This window comes from Epargyreus clarus, unplaced genomic scaffold (assembly GCF_041222505.1).
Source record: "Epargyreus clarus isolate Ecla_fem2 unplaced genomic scaffold, WU_Ecla_fem_2.2 ptg000026l, whole genome shotgun sequence".
Taxonomy (NCBI): Eukaryota; Metazoa; Arthropoda; class Insecta; order Lepidoptera; family Hesperiidae; genus Epargyreus; species Epargyreus clarus.
In genome coordinates this window covers 623,906-636,237 of record NW_027332233.1, presented here as the reverse complement: position 1 = coordinate 636,237, position 12,332 = coordinate 623,906, and the positions used below count along the sequence as shown (strand labels likewise).

Here is a 12,332-nt window from a genome sequence, read left to right as displayed (position 1 = left end):
TGTGATTTTTCTCAGAGAAAGTACAATGGCTTAAACATAGCTACTTATAAATATAGCTTATGTATGACTTAACAATGGTTGTTTAGATTATTTCTATAACAGACATCGTAAATCAATGGTAACGTTGTATTGATGTGATTGGACAGGTGAACCACGCATTATTAACGAGTAGTGATTCACTTACAAATTGCCCTTATTCGCTCCTTTGTGTTACTGTTTTCGCCCGGTTGTCGTCAATCTAAAAGCTACCTCATCAGTAATTTATTATTCAAGACATCGTCATAATGCAGCAACTCCTTTGTTAAATTCCTAACAGAGTTGTCAAAGTATAAAACAATCACATTCTTCGATTTAGCTCGAATCCGCTAACGCTAATAGAGTGATAGATCGCCTTATGCAAATATCTATTGCAACAAAGTTCCGCAGTAATGAGGCCCACGGCGACTTGCATACATTATCGATCAACACGAAACAAAGTACTCCGAGCTGAAATAATTCGCATTCGAAGCGTATTTTATGCCCCAGTTCGCTATGACGGCCTCCGAGACGTCACCGTTTAATATCCATGCACCACGCGATTAACGGGTTACTTCTACCCCGCGACGATGTCACCACCCCATCCCGCCCGCGCCATCCATCTTCCCGATGTATCTTCGCCCTGGGACTAATGCGCTTCCGTCTTCGCAGATGCTGTCGCCCCGCGACGAAGACGACGACGACAGCCACCTGTGCATCAAATGCAACGCTACTATCGTCGGAATCGACAACTACGTGAAACACAGAAAAGAGAGATGCGGGAAATTAAAAAATGAAATGAAAACCGACTTACCTCCAATAGATTCATTGGAACCGTCGTACAGTTTGGGCGCTGATGTATTTTTTCAATCCTTGGAATTGCAGAGCAGCGTTAAAAAGTCTTCCCTGTCTAGACTCACTCCATCTTCATCAATTTCAAAAGGTAATACTGATAGAAAATTGGCTTTGGCCATACCGTCGACGTCCAGAGAAAATCCGAGGATGAGTCCTCTGGAAACCAATTTGAGAGGTGAGGATTGGATCGGCGGCCATAGTTTACGAATCGGATGCAATGAAGACAATCAGACAAAGTTAATCAATGCGGTAGCTAGCATCAGCGGGACGGTAAAAAAAGATATTCAGCCCGTATCGTACAGCATAGGAGTATACAATGACTACAAAGGCGATGATGATTCTGAAGAATCTGAAGATTCAGACGAAGAAGACGAAGAGGAGACGGGACACAGCAGTAAATGGAAACCTCCTCCAAACTATACCGGTGGAAAATGGAGACCAGCATCTCCTGAACATGAGGAATGGGACATAAGAGACGAACAAGAGCATACTGGTGGAAAGTGGAAGCCACTAATCGTGACTGAAGGGAATGATCGTGATGATGACTATGACGCTCCCCCGCCTGATCACACTAAAGGGAAATGGGTCCCAGGAGCGCACGAGAAAATGCAAATAATGCAAACCACTATTCAAACAAAAGGAGCAGTACAATATTGGTGCGGTCCTTGCAACAGGCGTCTCGGGTCCAGAGCTATTTACGACAAACATCTAATGTCTAATTTACACAAACGTAAAGTTCTACCGGAGCAAGAGTTAGAATTTTCAGGGCACCTAGAACCAATGGAAAACCTCACGGATAAAAGAGCCTCTAGACCCTCCACGTTTGTTAACGATAGCATATTTTATTCACATCCTGAAAGAAAAAGACAGAAAATGATAAAACCCTTGCCAAATGAAAAAGTACAAAAGAAGAAACGGAAACGAAAACCTGTGTTCGTTCAATGTCCCGGCTGCAAGTCTCGTGTTAGATTACATTTGATGGGAAAGCATCTCATATCTCATTATCACTTCAGAAAAGCTGCGAATACTCAAAGTAGTGTATACCGGCAACTTATATTGGATAACACTGACGCAATCGTTCACCAATCGCCGTTTCAATGCAGCCCTTGTAAGTTTTATACCAACTGGGTGTCAAATTTCATGCAACACTGGCTGTCTGAGGAACACGATCATAAAATGAAGTCGATGGATGGCAGATACTGGTGTTCATTTTGCAAATACGAATGCGATACATCACATGAAATGTTGGATCACCTGTCCAGCTCCGAGCACAGTGAAGTAATCGCTGTCATTAATAGGTCAATGCCTATCATTATTCGGAAGAAAAGTATTCTTCGATGTGAAACATGTTCGAAAGAATTTCGATACAACATGGAAATAAAGCACCACTGTAGACAGACCGGACATGAATTAGCACATACAGCTTCAGATACTTATCAAGAACTACATAAGTGTCAGCATTGCCAGAAAAAATTTAAAACCTCCCTAACTCTAGCAGCGCATCTTAAATCTAAACATAAGCAAAAGGCGTTTTTCTGTCTCATGTGTGCATTGACTTTTCAATCTTCAGAAGAAGCAAAGAAACATCGACAAACTTCTGAGCACAGAATTAAAAGAAAGGAGAATATGAAGAAACGTGGTTTACCTGTCAAGGAATGGACGAAAAAGTGCCCCTATTGTCCAGAAGAACTCATTTTAAAGAATTTATTAGAACTAAAAGATCATATAAGAAGAGTACATCCTAACTTCAGGAAGAGGTATGTAATATTTGTATTAGTAATCTTCTCTCTTATTTTTTTTTCTTCTGATTATGTCATATTTTCTTTTCAGGTGTCCGAAATGTGGAAAATCATTCATCTTCTCTCAAGAAGTAAGCCATCATATTAAAGAAAATGCCTGTCAGTTCCCAAATGTGAGCAACCCCAGCTCCTCGCTTCTTTGGAACTGTAGTCAGTGTCTCTTCACGACAGACTCTCAGGCAGAATGTTTCTTCCACGAGGTTTTACACTCCGAGCCCGTGTCAGAGACTCAAAAAGCGGACGGAAGAATAGTTAAGAAATATCCTTGTCCCATTTGCCAGAAAACATTCATGAAACCTTCCCTTCGTGCACACATAAGGCAACATACATTCGAAAGACCTTTCGTCTGTTCCGAATGTGGGGCTAATTTCACAAGACAATGCAGTTTGAGGAATCATATAAAAAATGAGCATGAAAAGAAAAAAGTGAATTTGCCCGAATTATCAGGATGCAATGAGAATGCAATTGATGAAGAACATACGTGCCCAAAATGTAAAAAGAGATTTTTCAGCAAGTAAGTACTTTTTAAATTGTAATTAAGGTATGCTTTAATATTAGAATTTTATATTAATCTGTGCGAGCAAAATCTAATATTTAACATCAATCAAATATTCAGAACGGATACCATTTGGAAACAGGCGGTAGTCATAACGTGATATGAGAGTTTCGAACACGTCATTGGTATCGGATATTTTGAACTCTTCAATGTAAGACATCTCGGACGCAATGTTGTCAAGCTATAAATCAGTTGTTGTTCGCGGTGGGCTCGGGCGGTTAACAAAAATAAACGGCGCATCAAGCCGACTCGCGCGTCAACATCAATTTGTGGCAATAACTGCGCACGCGGCGGATGCGCCCGTGTCACCCGTCACACAACTCCTTCACAAATATCGGGAAACATTCATAATTTGACACGAGTGCTTTGATAGTCCGCCGGCGCGACGCATTCCACCGCCCAGTGTTGCCAACGATGACGTTTTTATTCCCAACTGTCATAAATTCCCCCCCGGATGCCCAGTATTTTGAGCGACGCCAGATCAAAACATTAGTGTGATGCAGAAACACGGCGATACTTGCATTTTATCGTACGCACGTGTTCGCGTTGTAACTTATGGGGATTTGCAGGTTGATGTGATGTGATTGCGCCAACTCTCCAGATTATTTGCTTCAACGAGCCGCATCTTCATTTACGACCACCGAAATAACTCTACATCATTTATACTGTTGTAACATTTATCTTGTCAGTTCTTTGATTATAACCCATTAAGAAATAGAGCATAATTTTTGATGCGACAGTTTGTTTTGCCCTGATTTCTATTTTTGAAATGACTACATATCAAACAGTTGATGAAAGAGCGGAATTTATCAAAAATAACACGCGTAAATTGCAAAACTCTGAATGCTGATGTCGCGTGTATAAACTTCCAATATTTTTAGAATGAAACTTTTGACGACTTACAAACTTTGACATAATTAAAGACCTGCATATTTAAAAACTTATAAAGACATTTTATTTCTCTTCTTCTTCTTTTATCTTTATATCTCTATTGTATACTTTCTGTTTATCATATTCATATGAAAAAGACTCTTCGGCTATTCCGAAAAATTCCATTGTACGATATCTTTTCTGCTTTTCAGCAATCTTAAACTAGTCTTGCGGTCACAAAGACATCTAGAACTCTACTTCCAGAATAAATGTGTTTCCAGGCGAGTTGCAACCGAGTCCAAGGGTCTAAGATCTAATTCAGACCGCAGCATGAATCACCCGGGCACCTCAATAGCCCAAGTTGGAGCATATCGCGCCCATTCCACCGCTGATGAGCCAAGTTAAACAATATCTTATGCGTTATTGCGACTGCATTAATGCACTCGCCACTCTAACGCCCTCTGTCGGGAGTGTCAAGTACCAAGCGTGGAAACATTTGGTGCCCATTTAAATTCTCTCATTTTAATAAATTACGTGCTAAACTACGTACTTCTTCTATTTCTGTGTTTTTTATTTTTCTTGTTGGACTATTTTTATGATAGATATAAATATGAGATAGCTTATAGATATAAGATAAATAGATATTCTACAACACAGAAAGGTGTATCGATGATGTAGCTGCAGTCGAGCTACCCAAAGCTCTACCACATTTAATATTTTATATCCATTGTATCAATTTTATCATTAATTCATTATTAACTCCAAAAGTTCCTTAGTCGATTGTATTATTCAAGTGCTCTAAAAGTCGTTTATCCTTTGGCATTTGACCAAGTCCTAACGGCGAATATCACACTTTTTATTCATCCTAGCAGCAGTCGTTCCAACAGGAATGCCAGCCCCCGCTCAGCACTCGTCGACTTCACGTAATTACTCCTCCCGTATTTATCGCCTGTTTAGTAGATTTATTGCAAAATGCAGCCAAAACACCTTCATGGGAACACTTTCTGTCTTTTTACATTTTTGAGTTTACAAAACTAAATAAAAGTGATTTTTCATGGTAACAATTTCCACGGCGTACAGCCGCGTTACTATTATATAGATATATTTGAACTACTTTTGAAGGAACTAAAGCCCTTTGTGGTTCGACTCCGGCAGCACCACCGCCAGTCCTATTTCTACCTCGTAACAGCAGTGTTAGCCACTTACCATCAGATGGATCATACCTATGCTCATCTGCTACTCCTATACCTACTATAAAAAAAAAACTCAAATTGGAACAAAAAGCTTAGGTACCTAACTCCCTATTATACTACATCAAAATCGATTCATCCGCTTAGGAGCTCCGATGCGACAAAGAGACCTACGTTTGAAATATGAACCAGTACCTATGGTTCAATCAGCGAGGTACCACCGGTACATTTATTTCTATCACTTGCGTTCCAGTGAAAGGATGTCGACTGACTTACACGGGCGATCTTGGTCTATGGGTCTATGAGGACTCGAAACGACCTTTATGTAATGTTGAATTTTCTTTGCACCCACCTAATGACACACTATATTTGTTCCTGTGCAACATAACAACACACATTAAAGACAATTTTCTCGGTATGCGAATGTAGTTTATTTAAATCATTCTGTCTTATTTAATCCGAGCTCTGCCTACATGTATTCTATAATTAGTATTCTATTTTTTTTGCAGCGCATCTTTCAACCAGCACTGTAAAACATGCATTAAGGACGATAAAAGCTGTCCTTATGAAAAATGTACCTACGTGGGAGCTACACCTGAAAGTGTTATCAGGTACCTATGTAACTGTTTTTGTGCTACATGTAAATTATTAATGAACATAAATTTCAATTCATCAAATTCCACATACTCAATGCTAACCAAGATTTGTAAGTAATGTGACATCAATCAACATCAACATTAAAATATATAAGTAGTAATGTAATTCAATTGTACAGTACTTATAGACAACACTAACTGCCATCTATGTTATCAGTAGTACGCTACTAGGCAACACCATGTACTTAAGATACTGAGTTCTACTTAATTTTGTGCAGATCTGCTAGATGGCGCTTACACACATAAATATCGTTTTTATAAAATGTTAACAGATGGACCTATATTCTCTTTACTAATATAGTGCAATGTAACAATATTTTTATTTTTACCAGACACCTTCGTACGCATGGAGAGCGGCTTAAACTGCATGAATGTCCATTATGCCAATTCAAAACCGATCAAGCTAGTCATCTGAAGAGACATCTTGTTTGTCACAAGGGACTAAAGCCATATGGTTGTCCTCATTGCGAATTCACATGTGGAAGTCTTGTAAGTGGTCTTAATATATGATAAATAAATATTAAATCTATTTAGAATATAAATTATTAATATACTTATGTTTTTAAAACAAATATATTTTAGGAAAATCTTCGGAAACATGTTTTCAACCGTCACTCCGGACTTTTTCTTTACCGCTGCCACTCATGCGAATACGAAACCAATATGGCAACGGAATTAAAATATCATTATGTTACTATCCACGCTGATAAATATGACGTAAAGTCTGCTGCGGAGGCTGTTAAAAAGCACCTGATGAAGGAAAAACAAAGTAAATAAAACTTTTGGTTTTTTGTTGGTATGTTATATGCTATTATATATAACATAGAAATAAAATAATACAAACAATAAATATTTGTTTTAATATTATTTTGACCTTTTTTAAATATATACCTATGTTATTTTTACTTCTTAACTTTACTTTTTATGCCTGAATAACGCCATCTGTGTTTACGTTGAGTCGTTGTCACATACTGACACGCATAGGTTACTAACTACTAAAGCTGTATTTGTGTAGTTATTTTGGCTGACGTAATTAAACAATATATAATAAAATTACATAAAGAAACTATAAAATTTGATGCAATAATAAATTTTATTACAAAACATACAATCTGAGAGTTTTTAAATATTATGGCAACACTAAGCGAGCAGCCTTCAAATCGCCTGCTCGGCGAGCGAGGGAAAAATTAATAGATCGAATGTGGTTCGTGGTGGACGTGTTTTGTTTTATTCGATGAAATAAAATTTCGTTGAACCTTCATTAGTAACGCGACAATAAATTTACAGGACAATTTGTAAATAAAACATAACGTAAATATATCGTTACGTAATCTGTGTTTGCTTAGAATGACTGTGAAAAATAATTAATTTTGCTGTGCAAAATTACGTGTGATATAAACCGAATTATGATTGTTTTGCACGTGTAGTGAGACGAAATCGAATAAAATTCCAAATGTCGTTAAAGGTAAGTTATTGTACTTGAATCCTAATATGTAATTTTAAGTTAAAAAAATAAAAATAACGCTGATATGACACACTGAGGTAAAAAATATGAAGGTATTTTGAAATAAAATTTACGTTGTTTTCTACTTTTATTTGAATTAGAAATTAATCGTCAATACATGAATATTAAATGTATATATTACAATTTATTCAAATTGGTATAAGTGAATATTTAGTATACATAATTATTTAACTACTTTTACTTTTTATAATTTTGAATTTACTTTTAAATTATTAAATCCAGTAAGTAGGTTATTAGCTTAATTTTAAAAATAATTTCAAACAACCAAAAATTATTTTCAAATATATATTATATTTTAAAATACCTTTATATTATTTAAAAAAATTGAATCAAAGATTTAATCTACTACTCATATTTTTAATCTTCACATTATTAATTAAATGAATTGTTATTTCTTCTAATGAATAATGTTTATAATTGTAGATTTTAATTATTTTTTAAAAATTCTGTAAAAAATATACTTATGTCATTCTAATGATCAAAATCAATGTAATATAATGTAATTATGTAGCAATGCAACTTCAGAAGAACTATTTATCCTGAATCTTGTAGTCTTAAATATCACCAGCAACTGTATCAGTATGTTCCTATGTTTATCGCCACATTACAGTGTCAGCATAACTACTTCACCTTTTTTATATATTTTCTTATCATATAAGAGTAGTAGACGAGCATGCAGCCACCTGATGGTAAGTGGCTACTGCTTCTCATCTGTAATCAACCCCAGATAGGATTAAATATTTCTACCTGAGATCGGCCACAGATGCGCTGATACCCCTGAGGACTGGAATCTAGAATGCGTGGGAAATCTATACCTGCCGTTATTAGGCCGAAATAGGTGTGGCAGTGGTGCCGCCAGAGTCGAACCACAAAGGGTTTTTCACCTTCCAAAAACTTTTAAACTTATAGCAACAATGTAGAGTGCTGTGTGCAAGGAGTACTGGTATTTATGATATCTACAGGTTCCTTTCTATTTATAAGAGCAAAAAATATTATTGAATCTAGTATCCATTTAATATCGGTTGGACTGTATGAAAATAACATTATTATTAATTACATGTATAAGATGGCTGTAATTTAAACTGAAACTTTGCATATAGATTTGAATCCCTGCAGTAATACAACTAATGTGAAGTGGTCACTACCGTTCATACATACATATTTGAATCTGAAACAAATTTTTGAATTCCTTTTGCTGCAGAACTAGTTAATTTTAATATATTTTGCGATATATAAATAATAAATAATAAATATATTTCTTAATCGGTTTTTTATATGCCTTGTTACAAATGAATAATATATTATTATGGTTTGCTGCTCCTATAGAAAACTTTCATTAAGGTTTGAAGGCCGTGATCGATTCCTCGACGTGTCCTTCAAACGACACAAAAACACGACCTATTAAATAATAATAGGGAAAATAATGTGGTAAATTAAAACAAGTGACAAGTCCCATATTTGGAGCGGCGGTACCAGTTTTGCAAACCAGTTAGTGCAGCGCCGAGTTACCAGCCGCTGAATAGCTTGTTACTGTCCCCTCGGACATTAGCTAATGTTATGAAACGAGTTAGGTTTTGGTTATAGGTCAAGACGATTTTCAAAATTACAAGGAATTTTTACATTTTTAATCAATCCTGAAAATTCTCCAAACATCGATCGAAAGAATACGAAGAGGGGTGTCTCTACTCTTAGTGTTATTTTAATCATTGACAAAAAATATTTGAAGTTTAAGAGCTTTAGGAAAATGAAAGAATGCTAGAAAATATTATATGCTATTCATAAAAGATTCTCGTTAAACTTTCCTTCTTCATAAAAACGAAATGGCAACGAAATGGCTAACTACTTGCGCAGAATTCAGAAGGTAATTCTATCAAAATCCTTTTAAATATCTTAGTAGGTACGTAATATAAAATTAGATATAAACAAATAAAATACTATATTGTCAAGATGGCTTTTCAGCTCAGTGGGTGTGGCTGGACAACCGGTTGCAGAACTGGTATCGCCGTCGGCGTTCTAAATATAGAACCACCCTCGATGCTACTGTACTCGCGAAATAAGAAATGTCCCACTTTATGAGAAATAAACAGGACCAGATTCAATCAGTGCGTTAAATATGTTTGTGTAAAAAGCACTGAGTACACGTTGTAAATATGCCCAAAGAAAATTTGGGCAAATTATTGTCAAAGACGGATGCCGTTGAGCCAAGAGAATTGTTTTTGATTAAATCACGATCGCATAAGATGAAATCCCAGTAAATAATTTCGATTAATATGTAACGACAATAAACAAATTCGTGGGACAAAATCTGAATCACAAAACCCACAGAGCATAAGTCTATCTTAGTAACAGTATTTTTTTTCAGTTCGGTATTTCAGTTCGGCGGCATATGCTGTTAAAAAAATTAGACTTCTAACAGATGTAGAAACAGCTAGAATAGTTTATTTTAGTTACTTTCATAGCATTATGGTATATTGCTATGGGGGTGCTCGTCACACCTAAATGATATATTTATATTGCAAAAGAGAGCTATACGAGCTATCTACAGCCTGCCTCCAAGAGCTTCACTAAAAGAACTATTTAAAGAAATAAATATTCTAACTGTTATATCCCAATACATATATGAAAACCTAATTTATGTAAGGAAAAATATTGATAAATTTGTAAAACGGTGTGACACGCATAATGTAAATACAAGGAACAAACTTAACCTTTCTACACATGTTACTCGTCTCCACAAAATAAGTAATTCTTTTGTGGGTCAATGTATACGTTTTTATAATAAACTGCCCATCAAAATCAGAAATTTGTCAATTAATAAATTTAAAGTTATTATCAAAAGCACACTTAGACGTAAAGCTTATTATAAAATTTCTGATTATATTAATGATAAAACAGCTTGGGACTGATCAATAACATAATTATTAGTTAATTAAGAAAATGTCAAAGTGTAGCGTATCTTGCTGAACAAACTTCTTTTTTTTTAGATAAATGTAAAGCAAGATACTGGAGCTAATGCTTTATTAATTATATGTAAAAATAATGGCATTTAAAAAAAAAAATTAAAAAGAGAATAATTATTTTTAAAATTAAAAAAGACAAACCCACTGAGTTTCTTACCGGATCTTCTCAGTAGAGGTCGCGTTCCGATCCGGTAGTAGTTTAAGAAAATATTGTAACTGACAATTTGTAAGTGCCGCCGTTGGCCTATACAAAATAAACATATTTCATTTCATTTCATTTCATTTCATTTTCCTTATTTTGGAAGTTAAAAAAGTAACAGCAATTCAATTCTATTTGCACTAAATTAGAAATTATAAAAGTATTTGGTAATAACCAAACGGGACATTATTAGATGTACATGGTTGCAAAGATCGGTTGGGATAGTGTAGATTCCAAACTATGGAATGTTGTAACCTTTAACAGAAATGTTTATGAAAGGTCATCGGTGTCCGATCTAAAGGGCACGTGGCTTTTACGATGTGTCCTATTAATGAACATGGATATTTAGGTAATTATTGGACAGTAGCTTTCACATGTGAAGCTCAGTGTGAACGACACTAGACTATTTTCAATTGTACACGGCAACTCCAAATTACTATTGAAGTGATAGATACAGCAAATTTGTATAAACCTATCAATATTAGGTTTAGGTTTTACATTTTTTATAGTTTATAATTTATATATCTATTTTGTCTATTTTATTACCTAAAATAAATAACTTCGATCGATGGTTCCATTATCAAGCCATAAAGATTTCTTATATTAAAAACTATGGAAAACACTAATTTTGAAATATTTGCGAATATATTTCTCTCTTGCTCAGCTTTAAAGGTCTGCGAGTATAAGAACGCATATAACAGTAATCCCTACGTTCTATTTGAATACGAGAAAAGATTCAACACAACACCAAAATCTTTATTTATATCAACAGTATCGTAACAATCTATTACCATTCAACTCGGCTTCAGTCCAAATTGCCCCCTATGTCCCACGCTTACGGATTGCAAACTTATTTGACGGTATTACGAATTCACGCAACTGCTTCATTCGTTTTTGTAAAAATAAAAAAAAATGGAAAATTCTGAAAGAGACAAATACATTACCCATATACAATAGTATACAAGACAAATAAATTAAACAACAGACCAAAAAGCAAATTATACCATAAACATATCTTAAAAAATGCTTCCCCGCTCGCTTGCATTAACATGAAATGTTACGAAGCAACGAATCAGCGATTCCGAATCCACATTTGGCAGTTATCAGAACTCAATCTATTACCGTAGCTCGATTTTAAGCGAAATTTGACTTATCGAAGCCAAAAATCACGGGCTTCGTAATTCTCTTTGAATTTTATTTTTATTTAAATAATGCAGAACTACATTTTCTCGGTGATATTTTTGGTGTATTGAATATTTTTCGTTTTGACTCTGCTTACGCTTGATTTTCGTATAGGTTAAAACCATTTCTATTCAAAACAGAAAATACCAACGATTTACTAACTGAAACATTTAAACATCCTGTATATTCGTCTCTTAATATAAGTAACAAATAACGTATTGCTGGTATTTCGAATTTCATTGCTAAGTTAATAGCATTTTAAATCAAGTCAAGCGAAATCATGTTCTAAAAGTGATATTTGTAAATATAACGAGTATACGTACATGCATCAGTCTTCCGTGGCTGTTTTAGGTCATCTAAATATACGGACTATTTCCATTCATTGCCACTGCACAGTGTCTACACTCTACAGTCGTATCCGCCTTGTGTCTGGAATAACACACCCTGTCTGGACTAGGGTTGCTAATATTTTTGTTTTTGAGGGATATTATAAGTAATACTTTTGATCTTCTGATAAATTAATTA

At 35.1% G+C, this 12,332-nt stretch overlaps 2 protein-coding genes across 2 annotated transcripts in view; both read left to right on the top strand.

The window, feature by feature from the left end:
- Positions 1-6,718, top strand: part of LOC140753019 (uncharacterized) — a 36,631-nt gene extending 29,913 nt beyond the window's left edge. The window contains exons 2-6 of the mRNA XM_073087368.1: positions 688-2,627; positions 2,701-3,183; positions 5,795-5,896; positions 6,274-6,430; positions 6,524-6,718. Of these exons, the coding sequence (XP_072943469.1) occupies positions 688-2,627; positions 2,701-3,183; positions 5,795-5,896; positions 6,274-6,430; positions 6,524-6,718 (2,877 nt within the window). The remainder of the gene's footprint in view (positions 1-687; positions 2,628-2,700; positions 3,184-5,794; positions 5,897-6,273; positions 6,431-6,523) is intronic.
- A 388-nt stretch (positions 6,719-7,106) lies between these two features.
- The window catches only part of LOC140753518 (uncharacterized), a 47,027-nt gene continuing 41,801 nt past the window's right edge, over positions 7,107-12,332 (top strand). Inside the window, exon 1 of the mRNA XM_073088187.1 lies at positions 7,107-7,406. Within this exon, the coding sequence (XP_072944288.1) occupies positions 7,395-7,406 (12 nt within the window). The 5' untranslated portion in view covers positions 7,107-7,394. The remainder of the gene's footprint in view (positions 7,407-12,332) is intronic.